The 17,848-nt window shown below is 42.7% G+C and overlaps 1 protein-coding gene across 3 annotated transcripts; it reads right to left on the reverse strand.

The window, feature by feature from the left end:
• Positions 1 to 285: 285 nt before the first annotated feature.
• LOC133493630 (oocyte zinc finger protein XlCOF6.1-like) lies at positions 286 to 15,208 on the reverse strand. Of its 3 annotated transcripts, XM_061807224.1 has the most exons (4): positions 14,321 to 15,208; positions 11,652 to 11,792; positions 2,659 to 2,848; positions 286 to 2,200 (listed from the first exon to the last, which is right to left on the reverse strand). In XM_061807224.1, the coding sequence occupies exon 4, from the start codon at positions 2,082 to 2,084 to the stop codon at positions 888 to 890; it is 1,197 nt and encodes a 398-aa protein (XP_061663208.1). In that variant the 5' UTR covers positions 2,085 to 2,200; positions 2,659 to 2,848; positions 11,652 to 11,792; positions 14,321 to 15,208; the 3' UTR covers positions 286 to 887. The 3 variants fall into 3 exon arrangements, with proteins under 3 accessions (XP_061663208.1, XP_061663207.1, XP_061663206.1); XM_061807223.1 differs by lacking the exon at positions 2,659 to 2,848; XM_061807222.1 differs by lacking the exon at positions 2,659 to 2,848 and having other exon boundaries at positions 11,652 to 11,797.
• Positions 15,209 to 17,848: the final 2,640 nt, after the last annotated feature.

Below are 17,848 nucleotides of genomic sequence, written 5' to 3' on the forward strand. Positions count from 1 at the left end.
GGGACAAATCACTTTCAGACTTTTAAATCACATTATCATCAGAGTGAGGAGTGACTTTATGTAATCACTATCGGATAGTGGAGTGAAGAGGCCGTCTTTTTGTGATCCTCCGCAGTGCCCTAATTTGGAGTTTTTCAGTTTCTTCAGCCTTGTCACTTGGGACAACGTTTTGCTTGATAGTGTGGGCCTTTTATCTTGGAGGGTTTGCAATGGGGGAAAAAATACATTTTAATTCCCTTTAATGGGGAAAATGTATTTGATGTATAAGCAGATGGAGTCAGCCTTATTGTATTTTATTCAAGATCACAAAAACATTTGACCACCAAAGTTCATTCTTTCCAATGTTTCAATAAATGATTCACTTATTTGATATTGACATCACTAAAATATTGAACAAAATGCATGCATAATCAGGAAAATGAAAAATACATTTTGGGACAACTGGTAAACAACTAATTCCCTTTTGAATGTCTCTTTTTCATCAACAAAATCCAACATTAAAAAGCCCTGGCAATGCTGGTGTGGGAAAAGGAATGTACCATTCTCTGAAGTGTGACTTCTTGTCCTCGTATTTTGTGCATAATATTTCAGAAGTCATGTGATAAACCTGACAAGGATTTAAGTAAATGCATGTACTATTGTAATCTTTGTCTCAAATATGTAAAGTACAAATACTGTTTAAATATTTTAATCCTCGTACCCGGATACACATACATGAAAATTGCTGGTGTGCATCTGTGGGGTGGGGTTGGAGAGGTACTTCTCAGTTTTTCACATTTCACGGAAGGTTCGGGTCCTGGAAACGAGGGATTACTGCACTGAGAAGAGAATTTTTGACCAAAGTGAGCAGCCAAAAGTTTCTTAATTGTGTCTTTTTAAAATTTCATTCACAGAGAATCTTTGGCCACATCTGAGGAGGAAAAAGATTTCACACCAGTGTGTGTTCTTGTGTGTCTTTTTAAATGTCCCTTCTCAGTGAATCTTTGATCACAAACTGGACATGAAAAAGGTTTCTCACCAGTGTGTGTTCTTGTGTGTCTTTTTAAATTTCCCTTCTCAGTGAATCTTTTATCACAAACAGGACATGAAAAGGGTTTCTCGCCAGTGTGTGTTCTTGTGTGCATTTTTAAGGTTCCCTTCTGTGAGAATCTTTGATCACAAACTGAACAGGAAAAAGGTTTCTCACCAGTGTGTGTTCTTGTGTGTCTTTTTAAATTTCTTTTCCATGTGAATCTTTGACCACAAACTAAGCAGGAAAAAGGATTCCCACCAGTGTGTGTTCTTGTGTGTAACTTTAAATCTTTTTTCCATGTGAATCTTTGACCGCAAACTAAGCAGGAAAAAGGTGTCTCACCAGTGTGTGTTCTTGTGTGTAATTTTAGGCTTCCATTCTGATTAAATCTTTGACCACAAACCAAGCAGGAAAAAGGTTTCACACCAGTGTGGGTTCTTGTGTGTCTTTTTAAATTTCCTTTCTCAGTGAATCTTTTATCACAAACTGGACATGAAAAAGGTTTCTCACCATTGTGTATTCTTGTGTGTATTTTTAAAGTTCCCTTCCGTATGAATCGTTGACCACACACTAAGCAGGAAAAAGGTTTCTCACCAGTGTGTGTTCTTGTGTGTATTTTTAAAGTTCCCTTCCGAGTGAATCTTTGACCACAAACTGAGCATGCAAAAGGCTTCTCACTTGTGTGTATTTTCATATGCTGTTTGAAATTCCTCATAGAAGCAAAGGTTTTCCCACACCGAGAACATTTCCAGCATTTGTTGGTAGTGTGACATGTCATATCACCTTCTGATTGTTCATCATCATCATCATCATGACCATCTGTTTGTAATGTTCCATTGTGGCACTCTCCATGACTTGAGCAGTTGCTGGTTGTCCTGAATGTCGTACCAGGGTAACACCGACTGCCAGAGAAAAATTCCTTGTGTGTTTTTACACACTTGGCCAATAAAGCTGAATCTGATTCTGGAGGCTCCGCCCCTCGTCTCTCCTCACTTCGACCTTCATCTTCACTCTTCAAATGGACACCAGTGGCTGGAACCTGGATGATTTCCTCCTGCTCTTCCTCTTTCATGTGAAGGACATCTTCCTCCTCCTCTTTGATACGCTTAACCTCTGCACCTTCTTCTTCCTGTTTGATGTGACCAGACACTGACTGCTGCCGCTCTGGATGAAGATAATCACTGACATCTGCAAGACAAAAGACAAAGTGGTTCAAGTATTTAACTGCAACTGCATGATGTAGAGGAGGAAATGGGGTGTTATTACTCAGTAGCTCACAATTGCAACAGATCACAGGTAAATGAATGACTTTGTTGTGACGGAGGACAAATGTTCAGGATGGAACAAAGTCCAAGTTGGCATGGTTTGAGCCACGACGAAAAAAAATCCAGAACTGAAATGGGAAAAGAATTTACGTGTTCCATAATCCCCTAATATTTTATCTGTATCGTGTATTGTTATATTTTTAGAGCAATAGAATGCAATTGTCAGTCATTGACAATTCTTCTTTTCCTTTTGGCCTATCCCATTAAGGGAAGCCACAGCGTGTCTTAGATGAATGCATATTTGTTTGACACTGTTTTACGCCGGGTCCCCTCCCTGATGCGACCCCTCTGCATTTAGCCGAGGATTGAAGCTTACAACACCTGGTATAGAGCTCGTGGACGTGACATTAGTGTCTGCACGGCGCCATATTGCCAGTCAAACCTAGCTGCTCAGCAGTGCTGGAGTTGATGAACCGGAGTAGATTTTTCCAGTTGCCCGAGACCTGTTGTGCAGTTGGTTGTCACAATAGACGAGAGAATTCTTCAAAGAGATCATTCTATGGGATACCAGCTGAAAAGACGAGAAAAGATCGATGGATTTCGGCAATTAAACGGGATGGATGAGGCCCAGTGAAATACACACAAGTGTAGCGATCACTTCATTTCAGGTAGGAATTATTCTTCTCAATCTCAAATAACCAAGAAGTATTTATAATGCCAAGTTGACTAATTTGAGAATAAAATGTATTTAAAAAAAAGTTTGTGTAAAACCAGGGGTCATTTATTTAAATATTGGTATTTGTACTGAAAAAATGAGAATTGTATAGAGATCCTGCACATGATGGATGGTGCCCAACGAAATACATACGCCTGTGTAGTGATCATTTCAGGTAAGAATTATTCTTCTCAATCTCAAATCATCAAGAAGTATTTATAACGCCAAATTGACTCATTTGAAAACAATGCATATTTAAAAAAAATAAAATGTCCGTCACAGAGAGATTTACGGAGATAAGCGTGTGGGAGCAAACACTTCAGTGTAGGGAGGCTAAAAACTTTTTCCAGTCGTAGTTAATGAATGCTCGTTTGTGTAAAACCACGGGTCATTTATTTAAATATTGGTATTTGTATTGAAAAAATCTGAGTGGGTCAATCACGATGTGGGATTTCTTCCTGATTGAGAACAGATTCAGCCACTAAATATTTGTATAAATCTACATTTTTATACGCTTTCAAACTCTTCTGTGTAACTCTCGATGACTGACTCACCAGATACATGTGTATATCCAGTTGTCCAAGACGGGGAAGCGATTTAAGTCAAATTTCTTATCAGTGAAAACATCGAGTTTGGCATTAAATATGGATTCTCTATGCCAACTGTCTCTAATTTTTCCACGTACGTTTGTTTATTATCACCATCTGAATGTCTAACGGTATCGGACAAAACTCTGGGTGTCGTGCTATAAGACATTTTCGTTTCATCTCAACGGAATTAACTTGTAACAATGCTTTGTTTGACCGGCAATAATGGTGATGCCACGTGATTTTATGATGTAGGTGCACGAGCTCTATTCCCAGGCGGTCTCAGATCCAAGAACTAACTGGGTTCCCACTCTTTTCCTGGAATTATTTTCCAGGACATTTTCAGCTAATACAGTGCGAGTCAAGTTATCACAACATACACTTGTAAACCCCGCCCCCAAGCTTTGGAGAAGTGTTATTTTCTACAATAGTACCTTATATTTTGTAAATGCAACCAGAGTGCTTCAAAGTTTATTCCTCTCCCTCTTTCTCTCTTGTACTTTCTCCACAAAATATTTTCATATATTTAACACATAACCAAAATTAATTTGTTAATTTACTGTATTTAGTTTACAGTACAGTTTACTTTGTACATGTGACACATCCATTGTTAAAGTAAAAGTCAAAATCACTGCAAAAATAAATTAAAAATACAAATATCAAAATAAAGTCGTATCCTGCAGTGTAAAAAGGTTAATATTAAACAAAGCAATGTCAATGAAATCAAAATGTTTCTCAAAAAAAAAATCTCAGTTACTCTAGCTTCTTGACACTCTCCTGCAGATATTTCAGCGTTTTGGCTCGAGCTTGTAAGCTCTTCTTTTTTTCTCAGTCACACTTTTGAGATTAGCATTGGATTTGGATAGTAATGTGAAGTCCCGTTTTTTTTTTTCTGCATTCACTGCCATTTGGTCTGCCTCCTTCTGCATCATCTTGCTGCTTTTCATTTTTCTTCTCTGTTTTGCTTTGATATTTTGTACATCTCGCTGGAGCTCTGTTCTTTTCGTCTCATTTGCAGTTTGTTCTTTTTTCTTTTTTTCATCCTCAAGGTACTGTATACACCTCATTCTTGCTTATTTGCAGTTTTGGTCTTTTGGCAGGGCTTCATCAACTGCACTCTCAGCCATTGCATCCTGGATCATGCGCAAAGCTATCAGACCCTTCTCCTTCAAGTTTTCTACTAGCATGTCCTTGTTGACGGAGTACCCTCGTTCCACTGTTGCTTGTCCATGAGACAGAGTGAAGAGACATTTCATCATGAATACTCTGCTCTGCCACTGAAAAAAATGACAAAAAATTCTTCAACCCTGCAACCGTAAGAAAATTTTGGAATTCTGCCTTGAGGTTTGCACTTGCATGCACTCAGAATGTTTTATACTGAGGAAGGAATTTGTCACACTCTGAGGCAGTGCACCATTCTGCATTGAGGAGAACCTGTAGGAGTTTCTTAAACATCGCTATTGCATGCTCAGTTTCTGTCACCATGATCTGAGGGTCCAGGGAGGTCATGTGTCGCACTGCTGGGTACACAACTGGATTATCTATCCATCCATCCATTATCTACCGCTTTTCCGGGTCGGGTCATGGGGGAAGTAGCTTCAGCAGGGATACCAAGACTTTCCTTTCCCCAGCCACTCCTACCAGCTCTTCCGGAGGGATCTCAAGGCGTTCCCAAGCCAGCCGAGTGACTGAGCCTCTCCAGCGTGTCCTGGGTCGTCCTCAGGGTCTCTTTCCAATGGGACATGCCTAGAACACCACACCAGGGAAGCATCCAGGAGGCATCCAAATCAGATGCCCCAGCCACCTCTTTTGGCGCCGCTCAATGCGGAGGAGTAGGAGCTCGACACTGACCCCCTCCCGAGCTTCTCGCCTTATCGCTAAGGGAGAGCCCTGACACCCTGCAGAGGAAACTCATTTTGGCCGCTTGTATCCGGGATCTTTTTCTTTCGGTCACGCCCCACAGCACGTGCCCATAGGTGAGGGCAGGAACGTAGATGGACTGGTAAATTGAGAACTTCGCCTTTTGACTTAGCTCCCTCTTTACCACAACGGACCGATACAAAGTCTGCATCATTGCAGACGCTGCACCGATCCGTCTGTCAATCTCCTGCTACATTCGTCTCTCCCTCGTGAACAAAGCCACAAGATACTTGAACTCCTCCACTTGGGGAACGATCTCATCCCCAACCTGGAGAGAGCACGCCATCCTTTTCCGACTGAGGACCATAGTCTCGGATTTGGAGGTGCTGATTCTCATCCAAGCTATTTCACACTCTGCTGCGAATCGCTCCAGTGAGAGCTGGAGATCAGGGCTTGATGAAGCCAACATGACCACATCTGCAAAAAGCAGTGATGCTCTGAGGCCACCAAACCGGACACACTCTACGCCTTGGCTGCGCCTACAAATTCTGTCCATAAAAGTTATGGGAAAAAAAAAAAAAACGGTGACAAAGGGCAGCCTTGGCGCAGTCCAATTCTCACTGGAAACGACTCTGACTTATTGCCGACAATGCGGACCAAGGTCTGACAGCAGTCGTAAAGGGGCCGAACAGCTCGAATCAGAGGGTCCGGTACCCCATACTCCCAAAGAATGCCCCACAGGACTCCAGAGGGACACGGTCAAATACCTTCTCCAAATCCACAAAATACATGTAGACTGGTTGGGCAAACTCTCTTGCACCCTCGAGGACCCTGCCGTGGGTGCAGAGCTGGTCCACTGTTCCACGGCCAGGACGAAAACCACATTCCTCCTCCTGAATCTGAGACTGGACCTCCCGACAGACCCTCCTCTCCAGTACCCCAGAGGAGACATTACCAGGGAGGCTGAGGACTGTGATCCCTCCATATTGAGAACACACCCTCCGGTCACCCTTCTTGAAAAGGGGGACCACCACCCCAGTTTAGCAATCCAGAGGCACTGTCCCCGATGTCCACGCGATGTTGCAGAGGCGCGTCAACCAGGACAGCTCCACAACATCCAAACCTTTGAGGAACTCCAGGCGAATCTCATTCACCCCTGGGGCCCTGCCACCAGGGAAATTTTTAACCAACTCAGTGACCTCAACCCCAGAGATAGAAGGCCAGAAATGCCCGATAGCACTCCTTCTTCAGCTTTACAGCATCCCTCACTATTTGTGTTGCCCCCACGACAGGCACCGACCACCTTATGCCCACACCTCAACAATGGAGGCACGGAACATCGTCCACTCAGACTCAATGACCCACACCTCCTCCGAGACGTGAGCAAAGTTCTTTTGGAGGTGGGAGTTGTAATTCCTTCTGACAGGGGAATTTGCCAGCCGTTTCCAGTAGACCCTCACAATATGTTTGGGCCCACCACATCAGACGGGCATCTTCCCTCACCATCAGAGCCAACTCATCACCAGGTGGTGATCAGTTGACAGCCCCCCCCCCCCCCTCTTCCCAAAGTGTCCAAGACATGCGGTTGCAAGTCAAATGAAACAACCACAAAGTCTATCATTGAACTGTGACCTAGCATGTCCTGGTGCCAAGTGGACATGTGAACACCCTTATGCCTGAACCCCAGCGAGGATGACGCCACCCCGGCGACAGTAGCTACCGCGAAATCCTCCTGTCTCCTTGAGTCAGTCCCCTTGCCGGTCCCCGGTGGACATACGGGTGACTGCTCACTGTTCTCCCGTCTGGTTTTCGGGAGACTCTGGTAATATCGAGTCAGTGCGAGCGCCACTTCGAGCTACAGGCAGCCGCCTTTGCCTCAGAGCCAAGATCGCTTCCGTTATTTCCAACCCGACGGGACGCGGAGAAGCGTAGGCTACCGCCGAGTGGAGCTGCAACGTGGACACGTCAGACTTCGGCATCCTTCATGAAGTCCATGGCGCAAGTGTTCCAGTATGCAGACCCTTGAATGCGTAACGGCAAAGTCTTCGATCACGGTGGCAAGGCAACTGCAGGGTTTCCGACTACGCGATTGGCTTCCGCATTCTTTCAGCCAAATGCCAGTGGAACAACAGGGCCCTCCAAGATAAATTCTTTCAAGGGCTGTCCCCTGGAATAAAGGACCAGTTGGTCCCACTGGACTGGCCGACAGACCAGGACCCTCTCATCGCTCTCACTTTGAAAATTGACAAGAGACTCATGGATCGGTAGCAGGACAGCGCCTGGCAAAGGAATATGCTTTTACGTATCAGGGATGCCGAGGCGGAGAAGCCCAGGCAGTTGGGCCTCTCCGCCTGTCACCCAAAGAACATCTACGTCAGCAGAGGGACGGACTCTGCTGACGTAGATGTTGTCAAACCAGCTGGTACCTCACCCCGAACCCTGACTACGGTGATTCTCAACCTCGTCCTGGACAGTCCGGACCAAACACGTCACCAAGTAACTCTATGTTCAGGAAGACAGCCACTCAGGGTGACTGCTTTCATCAACTCTGGTTTGGATGCCAATTTTTATAAATTCCCATCTGGTTAAAAGCACAGGTCTCGGGACTCGTGAGTGACAGCGCCCCTGTCATGCATACTCAGCGGATGGCAGTTTTCTATGCAAAATAACCCACCGTACTCAGACTCTAATGTAGACATTCCTGGACTCTCATTAAGAATGCATCAGCTTCCATGTTTTGGACACCAAGAACCATAATATAATCTATAATCAGGCTGACTTTTTTTTTGGGAAGGCTGTCACGCTATCGACCAAAACTGCCATCGACACATTGAGCACCCCTGCTCTGTACAAATTTACCTGTGATTTGGAACCCACAACGTTCTTGTTCTTTGCACCTGTGCAATCCATTATTCCTGACAAATTTGGTCTTTTGGAAATGTATGAAGAGTGAATCCATTCTCCTGAGTATTCAATAAAAATCCAGCAACTCAACGAGGCGGATTTTGGCTAAAACGCAGAAAATACACCCAATTTCTCGCCTGTACAAGAGGTAAGGACACTCAACTCTGCTGCTCCAACTGTCTGCAAAATACATCACTTCCGGCTTCCTTTTCAACCCAAAACAGTCGATTTTTCATGGCAGGAGTTGGGGAAAAAAATCGTTATACGGCAACATCCTGGCGTCCTGTGAACAAACGGATGATTCGATTCTGGCTGATTTTTTTTGGTTAACAACATACAAAATTTCATGGTTTTGGTGTCAGTGGCACTTTTCTATCACTAATTGTGATCAGAACTGTTTTCATTTTTTTTAAACCCGCTGCTCTGTCCCCAAAATTCCCAATAGTGTAAAGCCCAACTTACATCCAGTAAATGACACGATATTCTCAGTAATGAAGTTCAATAAATCCAAACACAGATCCTCAATCAATGATGGCCACCTCTCAGCTGTCCTTCACAAAACCACCTCAGACATTCAGCCAGATTTTAATGCCCTTGTTCAAACCCAAAACAGACTGGATTATTTTCACTAAAGAGGTAAAATGTAGTGAAATCAAGTAACAAGTTTCAGTGTTTATGGAGCTGGAACAAATTCAAAATAAATTGATAATTACTTTTGTGTATTACTTCGACGGGAGTATTTTCGGATTAGACATTATTCCACATATGACTTATTTGACCTATTTATATGAATATTGACAGAATACTTTGATTCCAATTACCAGTACAAGATATTAAAAATATCGAATTTAATGCATTTTACAATGGCACCAATTATGTTGTCGCTTTCAATGGTGTGGCCCTCTGACACAATTCTGGTTTCTCATGTGACCCCTTGCAAAAATGATTTGCTCACCCCTGGATTAATTTCAGTAGCCTAGAAAAGAATAAGTAACTTTTGAACCAGGCGGTCTACTACATTTTGTTTGTTTGTGTTTACCCTTTCGGGAGAGATTAGACCGTGCAGCCACATACTGTGTGTCTATATAAACTGTATTATACACACACACACACACACACACACACACAACACACACACACACACAAGCGCACGCACATGCACACACACACACACACACACACACACACCACACACACACACACACACACACAGAGTTCCCCTGTTATTCACTGGGGTTACATTCCTTACACCCCCGCATCCATCCATCCATCGTCTACCGCTTCTCTAGGTCCTAAATAATGAAAATTCGTAAATAATGGATGCAGTATTAATATACCATGTATAATTTGTACCATATTGTAACCATAAAATGCACTTAAAAATGAACAACATGCCTAATGTGCACAATTATTGTGTGACTGGTCCAATGAAGTACACTTGAACACAATGGTTATACCGTTACCATTTATGCCTCCACATTTTAGTGTGTATGTAAGCTACACTGTAATGGCACTCACTAGGCAAAGAGCAAGAGGTCCTGGGTTCAATCCCGGACCAGCCTGTGTGGAGTTTGCATGTTTTCCCCATGCTTGCGTGGGTTTTCTCCAGGCACTCGGGTTTCCTCCCACATCCCAAAAACATGCAACATTAATTGGACACTCTAAATTGCCCCTAGGTGTTTAACGGTATCAGACAAAACTCTGGGTGTCATGCTAGAAGACATTTTCATTTCATCTCAAAACTTTCAACAATGCTTTGTTTGACTGGCAATATGGCGAGTCACATGATTTTATGATGCAGGTGCACGATCTCTTGTGTTTATTTTGAAAAGTGTTGCGTTCGCATTTACTTGTGTGGACGCACACATGGCCAGTGAGCCATGAGTGTAGTTAAGCAAGAACAGGTAAAGCTCGCGAGGTTCCCCCATACCACTCATGGGGGTGCACTGTTTCATGGGGGTTGGGCCAATAATTGCCAGACAGGGACCTGACAGTCATAATAACAGGGGGAGGTGGGCTTTACACTTTACTACATGGCAGTGCTCATGAGGCTGGCAGGGCCCACCAGAAAGGATGGCTGCTTGGCGTGGGGGCTCCCCTCTAATGGCCCGTGGCTGCTCCCTTGGTTTCTACCCTCATTATTCTCTTGTCGGATCCCCGTACCTGCCCCCCTCCAAGAAATAACGGACAAGTTACCATCTCTGGCTTGGCTGGGACTGGCTGCATCGCGGACCCTGCAGGATTTGTGGGGCTTGCTGTTCTTTTGGGGGCGGTTGGGGGCCTGTGGGGCAGTGGTGGAGGGGGGATGGATTGAGTGCCTGTGGCCACCACCCAGTGCCCAGTTGTCGTGGCACCTTGGGCGGACCAGGGGTCCACCCTAGGTCCATTGGTATGGGAAGTGTCAGAGGATTTTTCTCGAGTGGCTCCCTGGTCCCGGCCCTGTCCTCGATTGATAAGGTGGGGTTTTTATCCTACGTGTTGCAATCCTAGGACACTTCTGTCAGTCTTTTTCCATGCATAATGGTCTGAATTAACTTCCATGCATACAGAGGCTCACACTCCAGAGATTCTTCCTTTGGGTGTGAGACTACTCACTGATTGGAACAAACAACTCAAATATAAATGAAGAGCTTCTGTATCACCTAACTTATTTTCTCGTTCTATAGACTTCTGTAATTCACTTAGTACTGCCACATTCCAGTTGTATAGGCCGGTTCAAGATCCTAGTCTTGCGTCCTTCTTCTCCTGTGTCCTATCCTGTCCTGTTGTTTCTTCAAAGGGTAGAGCACTTCAGTCCCATGCAACATCCATATTGAATGTTTGTTGTATATGTGGAATGATTTGTCATTCTGTACCACTTTTTATTTTTTTCCTCTCTCACGGTGCTGGAAATTCTGGTCGACTGGTCGACTCTGATCCTCAATAAAACCTAATTTAAAATAGGAAGAAATCACAGAGGAAGCTCAAAAACTCCACTGTGACAGTAAAACTGTTATGACATATAGGGAATGCTGATTCCCGTTCTGCTTGATCAAACAGCTGAACAGGACACACGCACATGCACACGCACACATACACACGCACACATACACACACAGATCCATCAATTTGCTTAACCACTTAACCTCACAAGGGTCACGGGAGTGCCGGAGCCTATCCCTGCTAACTTCAGGCGAACGGCAGACTCCACCCTGAACTGGTCGCCAGTTAGTCACATGAAGGTATGTTAATGTTACGTAAAATGCATCTTCAAAGAGGTCCCGTAAATAAGAATATCAAATTAGAATGCATAAAACAAGTGAACCGACCTGCTCTGCGTAGGACAATTCGAGGCTGCAGAATGAACACAGCGTCCAGTAGTTGACGTTGTGGCTCCTCCTCCTTTTTTGGTCCACAAACGTCTTCCTCGTACTCTCCAGTCTTTCTTGCACACATTTTCATAACACTTTCTGTGCTACATAAGATTGATGAGAACACCAAGTGAAAATCGGACATCTTAATTCTATCAAGATTCAGATTTTGACATTGTGTGTTAAACAGTACATTAGTGGAAATGTTAAAGCACCAAAAACTCAGCAAAAGGAAACAAAGAAGATCGAGATAAAGCTTTTTTATCTTCTACTCTACGAAAGACAGTTTGTGATGAGACCTACATTATTGAACAAAAGCATTTAGAAACCATCCAATGAGCAGTGCCGGAGCCTATCCCAATTATCTTTGTACAGGAGGCAGGGTAAACACTGAACTGGTCACGAGCCAATCGTACGGCACATAGAAATAATTAATCATTCGCAATCACACCTATGGGCAATTTAGAGTCTTCAATTAACCTACCACACATGTTTTTAGACTTCCTCCCAATGGTATTGGCCTGTTTGGAATGTGCCAATAATTACAATTTTTTTTGCTGATCGGACGATAATTTTTCTTTTCATAATTCGCTGATCGGAAAAATGACATGATCGATCGACTCTGCAAGAGACATTTACTTGTCATCGGCGTCTTGGGCAGAATATCTGAATCCAAAACCCAGTTCATTTTTATTTCTTACTATTTATTTGGCTTTACACAAACAGGATCCACCAACACCCCCCACCCCACTTTCTTTGATAATAACAGTTGGTGCGAGCCACTTTTGTTGTCGTCGCCATGGAAATGAGTGTATAAAGTCGCATTTGAGTTGACCAGAAAAAAACCCACTAGTAAGTTTCTTTCGGCTTGTCCCTTTCAGGGTCGCCACAGTGTGTCTTCTCAGATGAACGCACATATATTTTGCACAATTTTTACGCCGGATGCCCTTCCTGACGCTGATCGTAAAAAAATGGATGCAGTGGTATTGGAATGCAACCTTTTATTGCAGTAGACTGACATCGTGCAATGGTGAAAGAGATCCTGATCTGCACATTATGTGCCATCTCGCGTCTGCCTCGTCTCTCCCATCATTTGTTTTATAACTTTATTGGCCATCAGATATTCAAAGTACTGCGTCAAAAGACGTGAACAATTATATAAATACTACAATATAAAAAAAAATTTGCTTTTGGATTGAGATATACTGTGTATGATGTCTGAGCCAATTAGTGACATCATTGATCAGATCTGTGAATTATGACACTAAAACCAAATAAGTAATCATAGTCTCTTTTATATAGGGTTTTTTCATGTCTTTTGATTTTGTATTGTAAATATCTGACAGCCAATGTTTAAAAAAAAACAGACAACATGGAAGAATGGCTGAGAGATGACACGTGTTGTGCGGATCAGAAAAGACAAATTTGCTCTTTAGCGACTGCACTGTGAGACTACTGCAATAAAATCTTGTATTCCAATCCCACCTTCGTCCAATTTTTCTTACCATCATTGGGCATTACCTTGTCAACTAAAATGTTACCATTGGGGTGACAACATGAGTGTACTGGTCTGACTGGATAATAAAGAGAAAATGGGAGAAAAAAAAAAAACACGCTGGTGGTCACATCGGATGACTTTCGTGTAAGTCTAAGGTATGTTCACATACTTTTTATACTATACGACTTTCAAACAGGCAACAAAATATTACATAGGCTGGCAAACTATTGCTATCGCTCTTTTTAGCGGTTGTATTTAAACATGCTGCTGTTCTGTCCAGTCATGCTCTCAAGTTTCGGTGTGGGCAAAAGACGTAATTACAGTACAGTAATTTAATTACAGGAAGTTAGCACCCATTATTTCTATCTTGTTGTAATGTTGATTTGACCTGAAAAATATAATTATTTTTAAACCTCTTTGAGTAAAGGCACATATTTTACATTTGAAAAATCTCATGACACACAAGCACATTATAAAACTTAGATGCTTTAATTGCTGTATTAATTTACTGCCATCAAATACAAGACCATTAATTAGTTCTGTCGGTAACTTTACCTCACTGGCCTAAATAAATGAACAAAGATGCATTATTTAGTGTAAATATAAATTTATTTTTAAGCAATTAAGTCCAAAAGTGTATATAGTAAATGAACAGATTTAAATATAGTCATTAATTGCTTCAACTTGTGATCGGATCGTTTTAGACCTAGTTTTTGGAAGAAATTCTACACAGGCACGAGAAGAATATGCAAACGCGACATGAGCGAGGAAGGGATTTGAACCCCAAACGATAATAACAAAAATCAACCACTCAGAAGCCTAAAGAATTTAGAAGTTGGTGGGTGTGTTTGTTTTAACGCCAGAGTACAAATCCAATTAAATTTTTATGAACTAAGTCAAAGGAACACACACACACACACACTTGGAAAAGTAACTAATTTTCTTCCAGTTTAGATAATGGGTCACATATGACCCAGTGGGCCTTAACTACCAAAAAACAATGCATCTAATGCAGGGAGTAAAGAGTAACTGCGATGCGTTGTGAGCCCTTCATTACACTGGGCCATTTGTGTCCCCATGGGTTCTCCAGGATTAAGCGCATTTAAGTGTCAAGTTTGTCAATCCTTACCAGTCTTTATTTCTGGATGAATTTCTGATGAGAGAAGTGTTGATCACAAACGCGTCTCTTTGTAAGAAAGCTAAGCTAGCCCGAGAAGCTTCAACGTGTACGAGACAACTCCAACCGGACACGGAGATTGCATGAATGATGTTTTGGTGCACGAAAGTTGTGACCAGAGGCGTCCCGCGTCGAGGATTCACAACATTCTAAATTCAGGAAGATTTACGAAAACCCATCGAGTCTCCTACCGAATGACTAGAAGGAAAAAGAAATGGCTGATCCGTGCGCTCCAAATATTTAAGGCGACAGATCACCGCTGCTGCCCCTTCAAAATAAAAGTTTTTCTTTCCACTCCAGGTGGCCTACAATACAAGAAGCGAAACCCAAGGAAGGGAAGTCAACCCACAGCATTGTCACTATTGAACAACACTTGACCAAACAGGAATTTGGGTTCCCTGACCCGGACACGAACTCGGGCGGCGGTGGTGACAAAACTTAATCGCCACAGGACTCTAACCCCATCAAGACAATCTTGAAATGGGCAAGTTCTGGCTCAGCTTCCATTCTTTCAAGCCATTTTCTGCTGAAGCGTGTTGCATTGACTTGGATTTTTTAAAACCGTTTTTATTCTCTGTTTTTCTGCCCAATTTTTATGTCGTGTTTTCACGACTATTCCCCCCTATTTTTCGTAGTATCCCCCTCCCGCCCCTCATATATTTCTGACAAGTTTTTTTCCCCGAGCTATCGGAATGCATCAAACTCACGCCAGAACGGGCGAAAGACAAGTGAATGAGTGAGATTACTGCTCGCACACTTTCAGCCTACGCGTTAACCTCACCGGCAGGGGTGGGCAAACGTTTTAGGGGGCCACATTGACGTTTATATTTTGACAGGCGGGCCAAGTCACAAGCTTACATATGAAAAATAAACAGACAAAAAAATAATAACATTGTAACGTTGATGTGTTAATACTTAGATTTGCTTAAAATGGAAACTGTTTTTTCTTTCTTTTTTCTTCTTAATTTTTGCCAGTGCATTCAAGTTTGGTTTTGGTTTAGTTGTGGGAATTCAAAGGACAGCAACTGCCAAGTGGCAGGAATTTCACTTATCAACTTCCCAAATTAAAAAAAAACCTGCATGTAGCCATTGCTTGGTAACGCCACATAATTTACAGTTACATCTACATAGACCAATGACTTCATTAATAGTCTGAAATCATCAATTTAGTGCTAAATTGACATGACAACACACAACAGTACGTGTCTAAACATCAACAAGGACAGTAACAATATATACACTTCTCTAAGACTCTGAACTGACAGAATGATAGACAGATGGGTGCCGATTGTGCTCCATTATGCCAGCTCTCTCCCTGAATAAATACAGAGGGGTTGCGTCAGGAAGGGCATCCGGTGTAAAAATGTACCAAACAAATATGAACGTTCATCCATTAGCTAGTAATCAGTTCAGGGTTTACCCTGGCTCCCACCTGATTCTCTGCTCTGCCTTTGTCTTCTTAATCTTCTTACCTGCTACCAGAGTTATCGTACACACCACCATCCTATGCTGTCGAGCTACAATCTCCCCCACCACTACCTTACAGTCAGTCACCTTCAAATGACATTGTCTGCACAAAATATAATCTACCTGCGTGCTTCTACCTCCACTCTTGTAGGTCACTCTGTGTCCCCGTCTCTTCTGGAAACAAGTGTTCACCACTGCAAAGTCCACCACCATCTGACCCTCAAAGTTCCTTTGCTGGATGCCGCCCTTACCCATCATTTCTTCATCGCCCCTGTTTCATTCGCCAACATGTCCATTGAAATCTGCACAAATCACAACTCTGTCTCAATCTGAGATGTTCAGGACTACTTCGTCTTGTTCCTTCTAGAATTTCTCTTTCAACTTGCGGTCACATCCTACCTGTGGGGCATAGCTGCTAATCACATTTTCATAATACCCCCAATTTCAAATTTCATCCTCATCACTTGATCTGATACTCTTTTCACCTCCAAGTGAAGCCAGCTCTTCCTTTAGAATAACCCCTACTCCATTTCTCTTCCCATCTACTCCATGGTAAAATAAATTAAACCCTGCTCATAAACTTCGACCCTTACTCCCTTTCCACTTGCTCTCCCGGATGCACAATATATCAATTCTCATAACGTCATATTTCTCCTAATCATCATGTCAACTAACTGAGCTTTTCCTGTCATAGTCCCAATATTCAAAGTCCTAAAACACAGCTAAAACGCCTGAGAAACCAATATTATTTGTTACAGTAGCCTTTGTTTGCAATTGACCCCCTGTAGAAATTGGATCATCCGCGTCGCTGACCAGAGGCCAGAGATCTGCATAAACCACGCCCCTTTTTGGACCCGCAGTTCCCTCAGACAATGTTGTATGGTCCAGTATAGCTTTTGTTAGCGTTTTATCGCGTATTTGGGCTCTTTAACAATAGATATGGTTAAGAGGTGTAGTCACGGACTTTATAATATTGACGACAGGTATCCTGAAAGGCGAGTTGGTGGAGTTCAATTCGTACCCTTTCGAAAACCAGAATATCTGCGAAGAGACTGCATCAGCGGTGTACAATTGCACATGCAGTTTAGAGGGAACATTGGCTGACCTTTTTTTTTTTTTTTTTGAGCACTCATGGCCTTGAGGAGTACAGAGAAGGTCAGAAGCCGATACAATGTGTCTTTGTAGACTTAGAGAAAGCCCATGACAGAGTACCAAGAGAGGAACTGTGGTACTGCATGCGCAAGTCCGGTGTGGCAGAGAAATATGTTAGAATAGTGCTGGATATGTATGAGGGCAGCAGAACAGATGTGCCGTAGGTGTGTCAGAAGAATTTAAGGTGGAGGTAGGACTGCATCAGGGATCCGCCCTGAGGCCCTTCCTGTTTGCAGTTGTAATGGATGGGCTGACTGATGTTCACGCGTCACCTATCACCTGTGTACTCTGACCTCTATGACACACAAGATGGCATAATTGGAAACCTATCCATTGTTCACCAGAATGGATTCTAACATCCATTCATCCAGTTAAAGATGTTGAAATTCATTACATTTAACAAAATGATTACCGATTCACTGAGAAATCCTATAAATTGAGGGTATGGAGCTTTGTCCTTATATCTTGGTAACCCTTATTACAGGGTTCATACACTTCCAGAGAATCAAAATTCCATGAATTTTCCATGACTTTCCAGCTACTCAATACAAAATTCCATGACTGATATTGGATTGACTGGTTGTGGCAGACAGCAATATTTCAGCTATATCATAGTGTGTTGCCACTTAAATAACGTGCCAAAGCTTAACAATGTAGTAGGTGCATCATAATGACTGTGAAATTTATGGTTATTAATAATATAAACTATAATTAGAAGTGTATAAAAGTATTGTTGATAAGAAGTTCATTGGCTTTGTGTGTAATCAGCAGGGACATGGGCATGCTTTTACAAAGCCACTTTGAGTTTGCTTATCCTATCACTACAACATGGCAGTAAAGCACGCTCATAAGTGGTTTCTT

Source organism: Syngnathoides biaculeatus, chromosome 20 (genome assembly GCF_019802595.1).
Source record: "Syngnathoides biaculeatus isolate LvHL_M chromosome 20, ASM1980259v1, whole genome shotgun sequence".
In the NCBI taxonomy this organism is placed as follows: Eukaryota; Metazoa; Chordata; class Actinopteri; order Syngnathiformes; family Syngnathidae; genus Syngnathoides; species Syngnathoides biaculeatus.